Below are 17,627 nucleotides of genomic sequence, written 5' to 3'. Positions count from 1 at the left end.
TGGTTGACAGTTTCATTTGCTTTGTGCTTCAAAAATCTGAAAGATTTATGACTTTAAAAGTTGAAACATTGAGGGAAAAGTTGTTGAAAAAATTGAACAATTAGCCCACAGAGATGAGTAATTGACAATTACTCTAATAAGTTTGCATTTTATGCTACTATTAACTATCCTTGGAAAAAAACATTACCTCACTCAATAAACAATTACTGAATGCCTTCAGGGTGGCAGACCTTTTCACTCACCAAGATCTGTGAGCTTTCAACCTTGTGAGACCAGCTTGATAGGACAGGAATGGAAGGACCAATACTAAGACTGCACTTGCCCCTTTCAAGTTTAGAATCTTAGCACCTGCCTTAACTCTTGAATTTCACTCTGTTTTATGCAAACCACTTTCTCTAGGCTATTGCCATGATGCTAAAAATCTTGTTGAATTGAATTTTCATTTCAACAACAATAAAAAAAAAACATTTCTGCTTTATTAACAGGTTTCTAGTGAAGAACAAATAACATTGTTTTCACTTAGGAAAAAAGTGATCTCATTTACTAAAATTATCTTGCAGTATCCCCATTTCCATTTCAGATGACTGCTCAAAGAACCAGCTGCCATAAGGAACAGTGCACAGTCTCCCCTGAATGAAATAAGTCTCCTAATTTAGTAATAGCATTCTCTATGTAGTAAGTAAGCTTTGCTTAAGCAAACATGATCGCTAATAAAAAGCCAAAGCATCTACTCCAACAGTGGATTTGCCTGAAAAATGATTTTCCATGAAGAACATACTTGAAACAAATTGCTTCAAAAGTTCTGAGAAACCAATCTAATAGGGGTATAGCATCATTATCTACCTTCTTATGATTATATGGTCATTTGGACTCCCAGGTCCCAAATTTTACTTGATCACAAAGCCAGTAACTCAAGAGCAGGAACTGATGAGTGTTACAGGGAAAAAAGGAAGAAGGCCAGACTATGAGACAAAGCAAATTCTGAAAAGGAAAGGCAACAATTTTCCACAAAGAGAAAAGAACAGCAAAAGGTTTAACACCTAGACTTAGGTGCCAGCAAGTTAAGAGAAATGAGAAGACAGTAAAGGGGCTTGGAAAGGTACACAGAGCCACAAAATAGTATGGGAACCATAAATTAAAAATTCAGTTCTCCAGTTATATTAGACACATTTGAGGATATTGTACATTTGTGGGTATGCCATAAATAACCATTTCCCAAATGCGAAATATTTACTCAGCTTTCCATACTATTTTTCTTTTGTGTCTAGAGAGAAAAATACACCTTAGAATTACTTTATTTAGAATTGTTATCTAGTAGAATGTTCAGTGATAATAGAAATTCTGTCCAATAAGGACACTAGTCACGTGGCTATTGAGCACTTAAAATGTGTCTAATATAACTGAGAAATTGAATCTTTAATTAGCCACATGTGATTAGTGACTATTGGAAAACGGTTCTAGAAACATGAAATCAAAGTGAAAGTACAGTCATGGTGTCTCAGCTATGATCTTAAGGTTGTCCTGGTGTGGGTTTATAGAATGGTAATAGACAATACTTAGAAGAGCTCTTAAGACAAAGACCTAAGAAGCCAAAATATCATAATTGGAGAAAAATTAGACATTTAAGCTATTGGACCAAGGGCACAATGCAGCTGAGGGAAAGAGTAAATGCTTTAGAACCAGGTGTGACTTCTCTGCATTTGCTTTTCAAATTCTACTGAAAAAATGCATTCGCTTAGGAACTGGACCTTGGGCGGGTATGAGGACCACAGCACCAGCATCGTCTGAGTGCTTTTAGAAAAAGAAATTATCACCAATGATATAACTAGGCCTGGAATGCAGTTTTAAAAGGGCTTTTCAACAGGCAAGAGTTGGCGCGGCCATCAACCTCTTACCTTCCTCGGTATTTTGTAAGGACGTGCCTAGAAGTTAACTTGTTTTATGTGAAGTCCGAATTGAACTAGGTCTGCTGTACTATTATTTGTTTACTCTGGCAGCCCTGGGTGGGCGGTTTCCAATACCCGGGACCCCAAATCTTAGGAATCGCATCCTGCCCCACCCGGGTCAAATTCCTGGCCCTGCCCTGCGACCCAGGAATGCGGAAGGGCCTCGGGACTCCGTGGCAATCGGCGGGGGGAGACGACGGGTCGCTGGGCCGCAGGCGCACCAAGGCAAACAAATCAGCCAGGCTCAGGAAGCCAACTAAAATCCTAGCCACATTCTTCGGTCCGACTCCTGTTCCCCGGCAGACGCGGCAGGGCTTGCTCCCTCCTGAGCGAGAACTGCTGCACGTCCCCAACCCGGTCCCGAGTTGGATCCTGCCGCACCTTCCGCAGCGTTTTCCGGTCCGCCTCCCGAGGCAGGAAGTGCCGGGCGCCGCCTCTATAGCTCCACATCCCTGTGCTCGTCGCAGTCGCTGGTCATTTCGTCTGGGCAGCCTGGTTTCTGGTGTCTGGCAGCGGTGAGTGGCATTCCATCCCCGCGCGCTATACCCTTTGAGCTGCACCCGTTTCCCCTTCCACGCGTCACACGGCGGCCGGATCTAGGCAGGGGAGGAGAGGGCAGGGGGCTGTGGGAGCTGTCAGGGTGGGCGAGGAGGGAGGTTCGAGTCGCAGCCAGGCTTGGGCCCATCTTCTGTGCAATTGAAGCCGGCCAACAAACAGGTCCGGCTGGAAGAGATGGCCATGCCGCGGCCCTGCGTCACCCAGGATGACTTAACACACCTGGTGCCTCCCACCGCCCGGCGGCCTGACTGCAGACCCCCGCCCTGGCGAGCACAGTCAGTCGATTTGGTTGTTGAGCCGGTGGTCTGTACCGCACACACCGCTTGATGCTTTGGGGGATACGTAGTCTATTGGTGCATGGTTCTCGCCTTAAATGAAGTGTCCGAGGAAAATAGAGAAACGCACAGGATGTGTGGTTAGTATAGACTAAACTGTAATGATTTCCATAAGAGTGACAAGTCTCGCTGTATCATGCATCTTGTGAAGATTTCGTGCATTTATGTTGATGAAAAGGATAAATAAAAATCAAGAAAGTTTCTCTGAAAAATGAATCGTGACCTCACTGAAAACTTTGGAGTCAGCCCTGGAAGGAGGAAAATTGAGTATTTCTGGCTGGATGTGCGGTAGGAGGTAACAAAACCAAAAGCGCAAAAGGTGGGAATGTGTGCCAAATGGAAAGGAGATGGTGGGAAGACCAGCCTGAATGGAACAGAACTATAGTGAATATGGAAATAATATGGAGATAAGTGGGGCCTTTTTATGGGTGTCTTGAAAATTTGAGGAGAAATAAAAGATTTAAGAGGCATTAGGGATTCACCTAGGATTCTAAACCAAGGAAGTAATATGAAGAAAGTGTTTAGAGAAAATTGATTTGTCAGCCTTTGTTTAAGATGAAATTGCACTGGTCTTTTGGTAAGAAAAGTATTGTAGCATTTTAGGGTTCAAAAGAACTTTATAGAACTCTTTCATTTTATAATTGAGGAAACAAACCAAGACAGGTGAGATGATTTGCCTGATGTCACTTGAGGGATGTTCACATGGTACCACCCATTTGCTCTGTAAGCATTAGGTGGACCCTCACAGAAATTCCTCTGTGAGAAATTTCTAAAGATTCTAACCTCCTAACAAAGTGCACAGCTTTATTTTTTTGTTTAGGCTGTGTTGAATGAAACGACTTGTATGATGGCTGAATAAATAAATTCATTTATTGTTCAGTGAGACCAAATTTAGCCAGCCGGGCAGTCCCCAGGTCTGGGTTGCAGGGGTTAGGAAAGATGAGAGGACTTGGACCCCCGAATGGGGCTGACTATTCCTGTCTCCCAAGATTCAAAGGCACCAGAAATCTAGGAGTGGTTTTCATTGCTAGCAACTTCGGTTATCTTCCTTGTTTCACACTGTAGGGGTGTGGCAGTATTGCTTTTTACTCCTGACTGTCTCTCTGTATTTTTATGATAGAGACTTTCAGTTTCCTATATGTAGGATATTAGGGACTAGCAGTACAAGTTCTGGAGCTAGACTTCCAAAGTGCAGATCATGGATTTAAGCTCTTCCTTTTTCTAGCTGCAGGCAAGATGTTTATTCTCTTTTCCCTCATTTTCTCACCTAAAAAGGGGGAAAAGTAACTTTACCTGTATCACAAATTGTTATGTGGATTAAATATGTTAATACATGTAAAATGTTAAGACCAGTGCCTAGCACATGTTTAGTACTCAATTGTTGCCTCTTTCTTCTAGGTATGGAACAAGGAGTAGATGGTAATTTTGTTAAAGATCTCTTGAGGAAGAGTTCAGTGGAGTTTTTGCTAAACCATGGGTATACCGTAGAGAAAAGCTTGTTTTGGGAGTCAGATCCAGATCCCCTTGCTAAAGGGGACCTCTTAAAAATCCTGCCTCAGGCATCTGTCTCTTCTGCCGTTCTACTGTAACTTGGTTAAAACGTGAATTCTGTATCATCTCTTTGCTCACAAAACCAGTTCCTCCTCCCTCCTTAATGACCTCATTTTTGAGTAGTAGCTTTCTGATATCAGTTTTTTCAACCAGTACTTAAAAGCACAGTCATTCAAGAATAGCTTTGAAGAAAACTCCAGTTAGGAAGGAAGAACTAGCAAATCAGCATAGGAATCAGCCAGAAGAATAGGATAGTGGTGATGGTAATGTTGAAGAAAGGGTGACTCTGTTGGCAGTTAGAAGAGAAACCCACAGAACTTAGGAGAGAATAGAAGGAATTAAAATTTTCTAACCCAAAATTAATGGCCACTTTGAACTTTTAAAAAATTCTGTGATTATAATTCTGAAATAAATACATTGCCATATTTCAACATTAAAGAGACCAAAGAAACACAGTGACTTTATTAGTTTTCTATTGCTATATAACAAATTACTCCCAAAACTTAACACCTTAAAAAAACAATAAATGGTTTCTGAGGGTCAGGAATTTCAGGGTGGTTCTGGCTCAGGATCTCGGAAGATTGCCGTCCAGATGTCAGCCAGGTTTGCAGTCTTTTGAAGGAAAATCAACCTCCAAGATGGCTGACTCACATAGCTGGCAAGGTGATTCTGACCAGTGACAGGAGGCCTCAGTTCCCTGCCATGTGGACCTCTGCTTAGGGCTGTGTACTGCCCTCATGTCCTGGTGCTGGTTTCCCCCAGATTGTGATCCAAGAGTGAGCAAGGCAAAAGCTTCAGTGTCTGTTATGACAAAGTTGCACTATTATTTTTGCCATATCCCATTGGTTATGAAGGGTAGGAGAATATGCCACCCCCAAATATGCCATTTTAACATAAATAAGATTTTGAGCTAGAGGCAATTTAGAAGAAGCAGATTCAAGAAAAGCTTTCTGCCCTCTCCTTCTTTGTCTAAAAGCAGGATATAAATTTTATTTTCTCCACTGGGAGGGACCAAGATTACTCTCTGGAGTTAACTTTGGACTCTTATCACTGGAGAAGGCCCTCATGAAAAAATACATTACCCTAGTTTACTTTGATTATTCTGGTAACTTTCCTTCTGTAACTAGCCCTTTTCCCTCACATACCTTTCTTTTGTCGTCAGCTAAAGATGATATTTAAGCCCAAGTTCTAAGCCACCTCTGAGAAATGGTTTTGCCCTGGGTATGTCCCATGTATACTTGAGATATACATGTTGATAAGCTTCTCTTTGTTTTTCTCATTAATCTATTACCACAGTGCTGTCAGCCAAGAACTCAGAAGAGTAGAAGGAAAATATTTCACCTCCCCTACAGTTTCACAGATCAACCCTTTTTACTGTTGGATGGGACTACACAAAGACAAGAAAAGTATTGAGGGCCAGTTTGGATCCTGGCTACCACTAGATCCAAGAAGCAAGTTCAACACAGAGGCCAGGGGGTAACAAACAAATACTGCTGGAGTCAGGAAGTTGTAGGGAATAGTGGGGATTACTCACAAAACATTTATTAACCACAGGAATTTGGGAATGCTGGTCAAGTGATTGCTTATCGAGATGTCTGAAATTTGTTTTTATTAAAGAGAAATAGTATTTGAAAATGTTGACAAACTAAATAATTCAGAAGGGAATTTAAAAGGTCATCCCTCGAGGCACTAAATGAACCTTCCTACAAACTTCGTGTAGTTTGGTAGGTGCCAGTTTGTGACTTTTGACCTACCCTTTATTTTATAGATGAGGAAAATGAGAACCAGGAAAGCTAACATGACCAAAGGTCAACTTGAGAATGACAACTGGAATTAGAATCTAGGTCTCTAGCATCACCATTAAACCATAATGACCACATTTTAAAAACTAAAGGGAACTAAACAAACGGTCCAGTACCTTCTGAGTGGTTAACACAGTGGTTCTCAGCCTTCAAAGTACATTGGAATCACCTGGTTGCATTTTTTAACGTACAGATTCCTGGCTCCCATCTGTAGACATTAGTTTGTTTGATTAGAGTAAGACCTAGGTATCTGTTTGTTTGCTTTTTTTTTTTAACTTCATGGGTAATTTTAATGTGAAGCCAAGATTGAAACCAGAAGGTCAACTACTGTGAGAGCCACATTTACTTGCCATATGGTGACAACAGTTAGCTGACTTAAGATACTTAAAAGAAGAAGCCTCAAAGGAATGTTGAGGAAGTCATAAGTAGCTGATAGAATATGCCCCATGACTGTGTTTCCCAGGCTTCCAATAGAGTCATATAGGGCAAGTGAAGTTCACAAGCATTTTCTGCTCATTAATGGGATTATGGTGCCCATGTTTTGATTTGTACATTAGTATTACAGGTGATTTTGTACATATTTAGGTTATTTGAATATGTTGACACCACAGTTACGTGTAATGCCAGTGTTCCTACATCCCTGCCCATCTCGTAATCTCTGTGAACACTACATGTGACCTTTAGTTCACTCTGTATTAGAAATTTACGAAAAATAGCCATGGCTGGTGTGGCTCAGTGGATTGAGCACAGGCTGTGAACTGAGGGCTCACAGGTTCGACTCCCAGTCAGGGCACATGCCTGGGTTTCGGGCCAGGTCCCCAGTGGGGGCCATGTGAGAGGCAACCACACATTGATGTTTCTCTCCCTCTCTTTCTTCATCCCTTCTCCTCTCTAAAAATAAATAAATAAATAATTTAAAAAGATTTACAAAAAGTAATTAAAATTTGAAGAGGAAGTGAGTTTTCCTGCTGTTGAGAGTTATTCATTACATTATGTGCTATGTTATATGTGGATATTCGGTAACTAGTTTAAGGGTGAGGTTTGGTCATGGTTTTTTTTTAACATTTAAAGGTTAAACATTCATTTGATAGCCCTAGGTGAAGGTTTCAAATCTTTACTTATGTCAGGCCAAGACCATGACTGAAAGGAAATACTCCCACTTGATCAAACCCAAACTGGGGCTGCTACATTGCACAATTTCAAGGAGTGTCATTTATATTTTATTCTCTCACCATTCCACAGTGCAGTTGTGTTTTGTACATTGATTTCCCCATAGAGTTTGAATTTATTTGAAAACTCAGTTCGTCTAGGATTTGAGCTTATAGGAGAGTAGCTGCTCAGAAATCAGGGTCATGTTATATTGGTAGTATTGAAAGTTTTTGTTAATTGTGGTAAACTCAGAATATTAGAAGAATATTTAATACAAAGAAAATATGTAGGTAGAAGTAACCTTGAATAAAGGAGGTTTGACTCATAGCTCTGCCACTAGGTACCTCGGGCAAGTTATTTAATGTCTTTGATCCTTTCTTCCTTCATTTGCAAAGCAGGCAAGTTAAATTTAGTGCATGTAAATGTGCTTAGTACCTGAGTCACTTGATAAATGGTAAGGAGCCATAGGTCGAGTAGACATTTAATTTTTTTCTCTTGTCCTAAAGCATTTTGGACTAGAAAGACAGCAAGAACAGAAATATGGTGTATAAGGTTAAACACTTGCATGGTGCTTTGGGCACATAGAAGCAGTTTGGTGTTGCTGAAGGAAAAGTACAAAACAGAGACAGGCTAGAATTGAGGCTGGAAAGTTCATTCTAGAGGAGGCAAAGAATACCTGTGTACCGTGTTTGCTGTGAAGCAGTAGAGATGAAAGATTTTTAAGAGGGAAATGGTAATGTCATATTCATGTTTTAGACAACTCTGGCTGGAATATAAAATGTAGTTTAGAGGGAACTAAGAAGCAAGGATATTGGTTAGTTGGCCATAGAGGTACACGAAGAGATGATGAGGGTCCAGCCAGGGAATGAAGAGGATGAGTCAACCTGAGAAATACTTAAGAAGTAGGGCTTGATCATCAGGGGTAGGGATGAGTCAGGATGACTCCTGGGTTTCTGGTTTGGTGAGTGAGTTAAATGAGAGTGCCATTCACTGAGAGAAAACAGAAGGATGACAAAGTTCAGGAGGGGGAAGATAATTCAGTCTTCAACATGCTGATTATGAGTGTCTGTGGAATATTCAGATAGATGCGTTTCATCAGCAATTGGATATTTAAGTCCAACTCAAGGTCAGGTGTAGAGATAACAGACCTAGGACATAGGTGTGGTCAGAACAGTGAGTCAATGAGATCATCTAAGTAAAGTCACCACTGCTAGAATACTGAGAAACAGGAATGTTTAAGCGAGTGGAGGAGATAAAGACTTAACAAGAAAAGGGAGGAGGACCAGTCATAGAGATAGAGCTGAGAGAGAGTATGTGGGTGTTACCAAGTCAAATACAGCATTTTACATAAATAGTTCTTTTCAATATAACATTTAAGAGTCTTCCCCATTAAAGTGTAAGGTCTTTAAGATTAGGAACCTTGCAGTCTCTTTTCATTTGGGGCAGTTCATTTCTACCATGACTGTTCACTAAAACCAAGAGTTGTTGGGGCTCTGAAGGAAAGAGGGATAAAAGGATGTCAAATATAGCAGAATTGTCCAAGGAGATTTAGACTGGATTTGGTGATTTGAAAGTATTTGGAGTAGAAAAAGCCAGATTGTGGTGGGTTGAAAGTGAGTGGGAAGTGAGAAAGTAGAGAAAGCCAAGATACTTCTCATACTTCTCTCTTAGGATGGGAGATTCTTGGGGGGGGCGGGGGTGGAGGGGGCACACAATTCTCTTCAGATTGATTGTTTTGCTACAACTTTGCCTCACTTTTTTCACTTTATGCATCCACGTATATGATTTTTATAGGTACCATATATTTATATAAATATGCATTGTTTTTAAATGAAGTACAGAGGAAAAAATAAACTTAAAAAAAAGAAATTACATTGAGCCTATTATCTGCTGTGTTCAAAACTGTACCACTAAGCCTAGCCTCAAAATACCCAGTGGGGAATTTTTTATATTGAAGTAAGAGAAGAAACAATGTAGATTAAAAGTCCAAGACCAGAAGTTCTAGAGTCCCAGGTCTAAAATCCCCTTGTTCAGCCACTGTTGGAGCTGGTCACCTGCTTCCAAACTATGTGGTTGCAGAGTTAGAAAACAATCCCCAAGACCATCCTCATTGACACCAGTGGCAAGTTTGGGTTTCCAGGATGGCTCTCAGGTTCAATAATTTACTAGGATTTACAGAACTCACTAAAAGCTGTTATCACATGGTTGTGGTTTAGTACAATAAAATGATTCAGATTAAAATCAGCCAGGGGAAGAGGCATGCAAGGTGCATAGTCCAGGAGTCGTAAATGCAGACCTTCCAGTTGTCCTCTCTCATGGGAGAGTGTTAACTACTCCTGACAACAAGATGAGACAGTGTGCATGGAGTATTGCCAATCAGGGACGTTCATTTGATCCTTGATATCTATAGTTTTTATTGGAACTCTGTTACATAGGTACTATTGACTGCTGCATAGCTCATCTCAGTCTGCAGCCCCTCTAGAGGTCAACTAATAACATGTAGCCCAAATCTTCCACAATAAATCACATTGTTTGAAATCTGGCGTGACCCAAGACCCCGAATATCAAGCATGATATTCCAAGGGCTTAGAAATTTCTTCCCAGGAGCCAAGGACAAAGGCCAGACCTCTCTTTGGACAAAATTATATTCTTCACTGCACAAGGGCCATTGATTTTTTTTTTAACCTAGTTAGTACTTGTCTCATAGGAAAGTTGTGAAGAATGAGTAGGAGATTGAATCAAAAAATTACTCTGGTGTCCTCTGGTAGCTAGTAATGGTGGGGGAAAGATTCAAACTCAGGACTTTGTAATTCCAAGGCTGATAGTATTTTTGTGTTTTATGTATTATTTAAAAATACAAATAAAGCCTTGGTTGGGATAGCTCAGTGGATTGAGCATGGACTGTGAACCAAAGTGTTGCCAGGTCAATTCTCAGTTAGGGCATGTGCCTGGGTTGCAGGCCAGGTCCCCAGTGGGGACCATGTGAGACGCAACCACGCATAGATGTTTCTCTCCCTGTCTTTCTCCCTCCCAACCCCTCTCTCTCTAAAAATAAATAAATAAATCTAAATAAAAAATTTTTAAAAAGTGGAATGAAAAGTGTTCATTCTGTCTGACACTTATTGGTGGCTTTCAGTAGAATACCGGAGGCTACCATCAAAGCCGTATTGTAGAGAATTGGGGAGTGATTGGGAAGATGAGAAAATGGAGACAGTTGAATATTAATAAAACTGATAATCTGAAAGTTTTGTCAAGGGAAATGGGAAATGAAAAGGTGGAAAAAAGGGATACAAGATTAAAGAGTAGGTTTTGGACTTCTGGCACCAGGTAGATGGCCACCATGGAGTTCAACCTCTTTGTGAACTCAGACCTAAACAAAAACCCCAAACACCACTTCGGTGCCCCCTCGCATGTGTGTGTGGGAGAAAATACATTACCTAAAAAGAAAATTAAAATAATAAATACATACATACATACATACATACATACATTACCTACATGGAGCAGGCGCAGCGTGAGAAGGCTAATGGCACCACTGTCCATGTGGGGCATTCACTCACCCCAGCAAGGTGGTTTTCACCAGACTAAAACTGGATGGAGATCGGGGGGGAAAAAGTCTTGAACACAAAGCCAAGTCTTGACAAGTTGGAAAAGAGAAAGGCAAATATAAGGAAGAACTTATAAACGAAATGCCAGAATAAATAATTATGTGCTATGCAACCACAGGTTAGCTGTAGAATTTTAGCCTATTGTGTATTCCTTTGCAACTTTTTAAGATGTCTCTGGAATATTTCATTTCCTTCTTGTTTTGTTATTAATATGCGGCTCTGTAATCTGTTGTTACTGTTTTTATTAGTTTTTTGAATAAAAATGGGAAATGTTTCCAAAAAGAATAGGTTTTTATGGTTTTTTAAAAAGATATGAGCCTTTTTAACATGCTGTGCAGTAACTATACTAGTCTCTTTGCCTATGTTATCTCATTTAATTTTGACTTTCATCGAAGTAGATATCTTTTACTGTAAATCACGATCGAGTGAGATTCCCTGATTTACAAACTGTTTTTGGAAAAACTGAGGCTCAGTTTATGCAATATTGGTAATAAAGTGGAGATAAAACCCTACTGCATGGGATTGTTGTGAGCGTTACGTGGGGCTGTCCTTATAAAAGTAAGATACCAACTTTAGAACCTCTCCTTTTAAGAGAAACTCATGCCTTCATAACAGTGCTCGGCATATAGGAAGCACTCAGTAAATGCTGAGTATTGTTACGTATTTTAAAATGAGTTTCCACTTAATAAATCTGGGTTTAATGATTTTAGGGGAAGGTGCATCAGTAATTTCTGTTTCTTAATTTTTTTCAAAATTGCTTTTTTCCCCTGGCCATTGGAAATAAAGTTTAAATATATATGTATTCCTATTCAAATGAATAATTCTACATTAAGATATTTCTACTTCACTAACTAGATGTTATTTCATTTTTGCTTTGTGTTTTAGACTTTCTTTTTTGCTTGCTTTCTTTTAACTCTAGAATTAAACAGCCACCATGTCGAGCAAAAAGGCAAAGACCAAGACCACCAAGAAGCGCCCCCAGCGCGCAACATCCAATGTGTTCGCCATGTTTGATCAGTCACAGATCCAGGAGTTTAAAGAGGCCTTCAACATGATTGACCAGAACAGAGATGGTTTCATTGACAAGGAAGATTTGCATGATATGCTTGCTTCTCTAGGTAGACTTTTATATTCTCAATATGCCTGTTTCCCCAAAAATAGTAATTTAGCGTTTTATGGATTATTTTCTGTGTGATATTCAGCTATTGTTGTCCTTTTTCCAAATCCTATTGAGAGAAGTCTGTGTGGAAGGTGCCGCGTTAAGCCTTGGCCAATCATAAGAGGATAAACCTATAGGGGTGGGGACCTGGCAGGTACTAGGCAAGCCTCAGTTCCTCTCAGCTAAATAAGATAGGTCTACTAGGGGATAGCTAGGTGGCAAAATAACAGAATTGGAAGTAGAATGTATAACTAATAATATAGCCTAGTCAGTAATAAAGGTTGAGACTAGATTATAGATAGGAAGTGATAATGATGAATAATTGTCTTGAGTCCAGGAAGGGCTGTGCTACTGAAAAGGGGAATGCAGGAAAGCTACTTTCACCATTTTACTTACAATTATTTTTTATAACAAAAGAAAAAGAAATGTAAAAATAAAAGATTTAAAGCAAGCATAAACTGCCCTTTGTTATTTTGGTTATTATGGGTGTTCTTTTATTATTTCTTGTAAGATTTTTTACTTGTTTGTTTGATCTTAAAAAGAAGGAAGGAACAGAAGGTCTTCTGTGTTCTGCACTGAGTCAGCACTAATTATATGGCTGTGGAGAAATGAATGGCCAGCCTAGTTCTTGATAGACAAGAGTGACTGGGCATTCAAAGGGGTGTGGGTCGGAACGGCCTCCAGTTAGGCTGTACACTCTGGGGTGTTTTTGTGCTTGACTCTTAGGCAGAGGGTAAAGAGAAAGAAGTTATTTTTTTCCCTTTAGTAACCGCAACACAATTTGTTCCTCCGTCTTATTTTTATTTTTTTCTCCTAACCTACTATTTTGAAAATTTTTAAACCTACAAAAAGTTGAACATCCTTTACCTAGGTTCACCAATCGTTAACATTTTGGGGCGTTTCCTTTATTCAGAGTGAGAGTAGAGTCGAGATGTTTACCTAATTTGTTGACCTGCAGATAGGCTGGATCCCAGTGTTTTCCCCTCAGCATAGCAACTGTGTATTCACAGGTCATTATTGAAGAAGCCCACTGAGGAAAATTGAGGGACTTAGTTAACTATTACTAAGATTAAGCCTACAGCCTGTACCATGATCATAGTAGATGCTCAATTAATTTACAAGTGATGGTAGAGTCAGAGGTTGACTTTAGGGCCTCCTATTTTGGGAAACTGTCTTTTAAGATCAGCACAGTTTGCCTTTTATATGTAAATATATACCTTTTACATGTACAAGCTTATATATATGTATATGTATTTATCTTTTAAATCAGCAAATTATATTGGATGCCTTGAATGGGTCCATAGATGTTTAGCCTAAACCAGTTCATTTTAGGTCCCAGTGTCTTTTTCGTACCCATGCTCTTCTGGCACCTTTGGATTATAGTTTTCCCTCCCTAAAAAAAATTGCTGCAGGAGAAATGAGTTAAACCTGAACATAGAAAAGTAGCTTTTTTTTAGCTACTTTTACTTATTCAGTGTATCTTGAGATTAATTTTGGGCTAATTTTTGTGTTGGGCATGCTGTGTGGGTGTGAATGAGGGTTATGAGGCAGTAAGAGAGATGCCAACTTGGCTTTTAAATTTTACCCAAATTCTCGGGATTAAAACTTCGCATATGAACCACAATTCCAGATTTGACTATCATTGGCACTTAGTTGGGCATAATATTGAGGGTGCTTCCTTAGATGTGAATATCTAACTTACAGATGTTCCTTTCATACAAACTTAATGTTGGAAGAGACCTTTCAGATACCAAATTTAATCAATCAATTTTATAGATTAAAAAGAACCCCAGATACCTGCCACCTTCTCCCAGGTCACACAGCCAGTGGCAGAACTGGGATTCAAACTCACTGTTCCAGACACCTTGTTCATTGTTGCTTTTCCTGTACCAGGGGGTCCTCACAAATGCGTAGGCAGAGAGAAGTCCATTTTCACTCCTGCTGTGCCTGGCTGTCCCAGGGGAATTTCTCCCAACTTGAGGGAAGAGTCAGAGCAGTTCAGCGCTGTACGAGGAGAGGGAGAGGTACTCTCAGCTGGAACTGAGGTTGAGATTTCCATTATGAACAGTACTCAACAAGGCTACAGTTTTAGTGACATGGGTTGACAGCATTTGGTGATATGCCTGGCAACCTCAAAATGACCTTCCAATTCCTAATAGTTTTAGCTTAAATGACCAGCTTATAAATAAAATTTTTGAAGCATCATTAGTTTCATGTGAGTATGATGTTCATGGTAACTGTACTACAGTTGGAAATATGAATATTTAGATTTTTTTTTAAGTAACTGGTATTGAAAGGCCCTGATGGACCTTTAATGTTATCAACATTTAAGATTTAATAATGGCATTGCCTGGACCATAGTTTCAGGTGTGTGTTCTGTTTTGTTTAAAATAGTGAAGGAAAAGTTACAGAAAGTATCAATAAATGAACAACATTCAACCTTAGCCCATTTTTATAATGCTGTGTCAGATACTTTTTATGGTGTCAAAAATTGTCTTTTAAAAATGTTCTTAATGCACTTAACTCAAAAATGAGTTTCATGTGAGTATGATGTACCTTTTAGACGAGATCGGGAACGTTCAGGGTGGTATGGCTGTAGACTCATGTGCGTTTTAAAAATACATTGGAGAGCATAACATTAACAAAGCAATTATTTGTTGAAATTAGTTCTTTGTCCTTAAATGTTAAAATGTGAACTCTTTATAGGGAAGAATCCAACAGATGCATACCTTGACGCCATGATGAACGAGGCCCCAGGGCCCATAAATTTCACCATGTTCCTCACTATGTTTGGTGAGAAGTTAAATGGCACAGACCCAGAGGACGTCATCAGAAATGCTTTTGCTTGCTTTGATGAAGAAGCAACTGGTGGGTGCTCTTTATGTCCTTATTGCAGTATATGAAACACTTTTTAGGAAATGAAAAAGATTAGTAAAGTATACATTTTAAGAAATGAATAAAGGGAAACTATCATTTATAATGAGACCGTATAACTGAGAATGGCTAGGACACAGTTAATGCAGATCATAAAGCTACACAATCTGTGGTGTTAATCTTTGAATTTGGACCTGAGCTTTGTGAAAGCTCCCTTCCTGAAGGGAGACTTGTCTGTTAAATAGTATTTCTTTTTTCTTTTTTTTTTAAAGATTTTTGTATTTATCTTTAGAGAGGAAGGGAAGGAGAGAGGGAGAGAAATATCAATGTACGGTTGCCTGTTGTGTGTCCCCCACTGGGAACTGACCTGCAACCCAGGCATGTGCCCTGACCGAGAATCAAACCTCGATCCTTTGGTTCACAGGCCCACGCTTAATCCACTGAGTTACACCAGCCAGGGCTGTTAAATAGTATTTCTTAAACATGAAAGTTACTTCTTCAAGAGACTATAAATTGCACAGGAAAGTGTGACCATGTGCCACATAACTCTCTTTCAGTAAAGGACAGATGCATGTATAATGGTTTATAGTGGTTTATATGTAATGGTTCTCACAGGATTATAATGGAGCTGAAAAATTCCTGTCACCCTAGTGACGTTCTAGCCATCACATCATAGCACATGCATTACACACGTGTTTGTGGTGATGCTGGTGTGAACAAACCTGCATTGCCAATCATATAACAGTAGAATGCACACAATTAATGTACAGTACAGAATAAAGATAATGAATGACTGTTACTAGTGTATGTACTTACTATACTATTTATTGGTATTCTAGAGTGTACTCTTCCTACTTATAAAAAAAGTTTTCTGTTAAACGTTATGCTTTGTGTTACACCAGCATTGCCCATATATGTGTGTTTACTGCATCTCTTCATTGTAGCGGTTTTTCTTGGGCTTGATTTAATCTCATGTTGTTTTGCACAGGCTTGTAGCCTGGAGCAATAGGCTATACCTATAGCTTGGTGTATAGTAGGCTATACCATCTAGGTCTGTGTAAGTACACTTTGATGTTTGCCAACAAAATTTCCTAACAATGCATTTCTCATCACATGACTGTAGTTAACAAACATGAGCAATTCAAATGTTAGGGTTGTTTTCCTTTCTCATTTTAAAGTGGACAGAGCCTAACTATCCACTTTTGTTACTTCTCTGATTTTAGTCTTCTGCATTAACCCTACATTAACTCATCCACCTTCATCACCTCCTCAGATATTTCCTTGCGTCCTATTCCTGTTTCCCCATTTCTGCCTGTCAAAGCTGCACCGTTCTTCATGCACACGGGGTCACTTTTCTGGGTAGTTGCCCCTTTTTTTCCTCTTTATTTCTGAAATACAGGATTTTTTTCCTCCTAGAAACACTTGCTTGAAATAAATTTTATAAGCATATACTCTGCTAACTCTGTAAGCATATGCTCTTTTAAAAGAGCTTTTAAAATGATCTACTATTGTAAAGAACTCTAAGTAACAGGAAAACATAATGACATAGTTACATATTGCCTTAGTTCACTAACTTATTTTGTTCATGCAAATTTGGATGTTCTGAAATGTTTTATAAAATTGATCTAGTCTTGCCCTAGCTGGTATTGCTCAGTGGATTAAGTATGGGCCTACAAACTGAAAGGTCACTGGTTTGATTCCTGGTCAGGGCACATGCCTGGGTTGCAGACCAAGTCCCCAGTTGGGGGGATGTGACAGGCAACCGATCAGGGAGAGATGGTTGATTCTCTCCCTCCTTTTCTCCCTCCCTTACCTTTTTTCTTAAAAATAAGTAAATAAATTTTTGTTTTTAAAAGATTGACCTAGTGACGAAATGAACTATTAAAGTACCAGGAAGAATTCATGACTCCTTTCTTTCTGTGTCTCCCAGGCACCATTCAGGAAGACTACCTGAGAGATCTGCTGACAACAATGGGAGATCGGTTTACCGACGAGGAAGTGGATGAGCTGTACAGAGAGGCACCTATTGACAAAAAGGGAAATTTTGATTACATTGAGTTCACACGCATCCTTAAACATGGAGCTAAAGACAAAGATGATTGAAAGAACTTTAGCTAAAACCTTCCAATTACTTTCTTTTATTTCCCCAACACTTCCCCCCATCCTCATAGATCTGTTGCATGCAACTTAGTTTCACAGCTTTGCCTCTTTTGATGTATTTATTCTAGACCTTTCTGCCACTTAGTACTTGTATAATCAGACTGCAGATGGGTATGAGGTTGTAAATTGTGTTGAAAAAGAGTTTGCAAATAAAAATCAACAAATGTGAAAGCCCAGGAAAATACATTCAGAATTTCTGGTTTTGCTGGATTTTTACATTTTTATATAATAAAAACGCTATTTTGAAATAAAGATTATACTGACTCAAATGGAATATAATGAAAATTTAAACAAGTGGTACGTGGGGGCTCTCCTATTTTCATATTTTCAACTTTATATAATTTAAATTTCATGGTTAAACTGGTTTTTCCACATATATGGGACAGTGTGCTTCAGGACTTTGAGGGACAGATTAACATCATTATGCAGTAAAAACTAGTCTTCTCCCCCCCCCTCCACACACACACTTCTATTATAAATACAGA

General features: G+C 39.3%; 1 protein-coding gene across 3 annotated transcripts; it reads left to right on the top strand.

The window, feature by feature from the left end:
• The first annotated feature begins 2,181 nt into the window (after positions 1 to 2,181).
• Positions 2,182 to 17,394, top strand: LOC118997068 (myosin regulatory light chain 12B-like). 3 transcript variants are annotated; one of them, XM_037060701.1, is made up of 4 exons: positions 2,182 to 2,461; positions 11,869 to 12,067; positions 14,815 to 14,976; positions 16,913 to 17,394. In XM_037060701.1, exons 2-4 carry the CDS (start codon positions 11,884 to 11,886, stop codon positions 17,083 to 17,085), a joined length of 519 nt encoding a protein of 172 aa, XP_036916596.1. In that variant the 5' UTR covers positions 2,182 to 2,461; positions 11,869 to 11,883; the 3' UTR covers positions 17,086 to 17,394. The 3 variants fall into 3 exon arrangements, with proteins under 3 accessions (XP_036916596.1, XP_036916595.1, XP_036916597.1); XM_037060700.1 differs by having other exon boundaries at positions 2,183 to 2,461; positions 11,863 to 12,067; XM_037060702.1 differs by lacking the exon at positions 2,182 to 2,461 and having other exon boundaries at positions 11,835 to 12,067.
• Positions 17,395 to 17,627: the final 233 nt, after the last annotated feature.

This window comes from Sturnira hondurensis, unplaced genomic scaffold (genome assembly GCF_014824575.4).
Source record: "Sturnira hondurensis isolate 20B ecotype Veracruz unplaced genomic scaffold, ASM1482457v3 Scaffold0012467, whole genome shotgun sequence".
In the NCBI taxonomy this organism is placed as follows: Eukaryota; Metazoa; Chordata; class Mammalia; order Chiroptera; family Phyllostomidae; genus Sturnira; species Sturnira hondurensis.
Note: the sequence above shows the minus strand (reverse complement) of the source record. Positions and strands in the feature narration are given on the sequence as shown.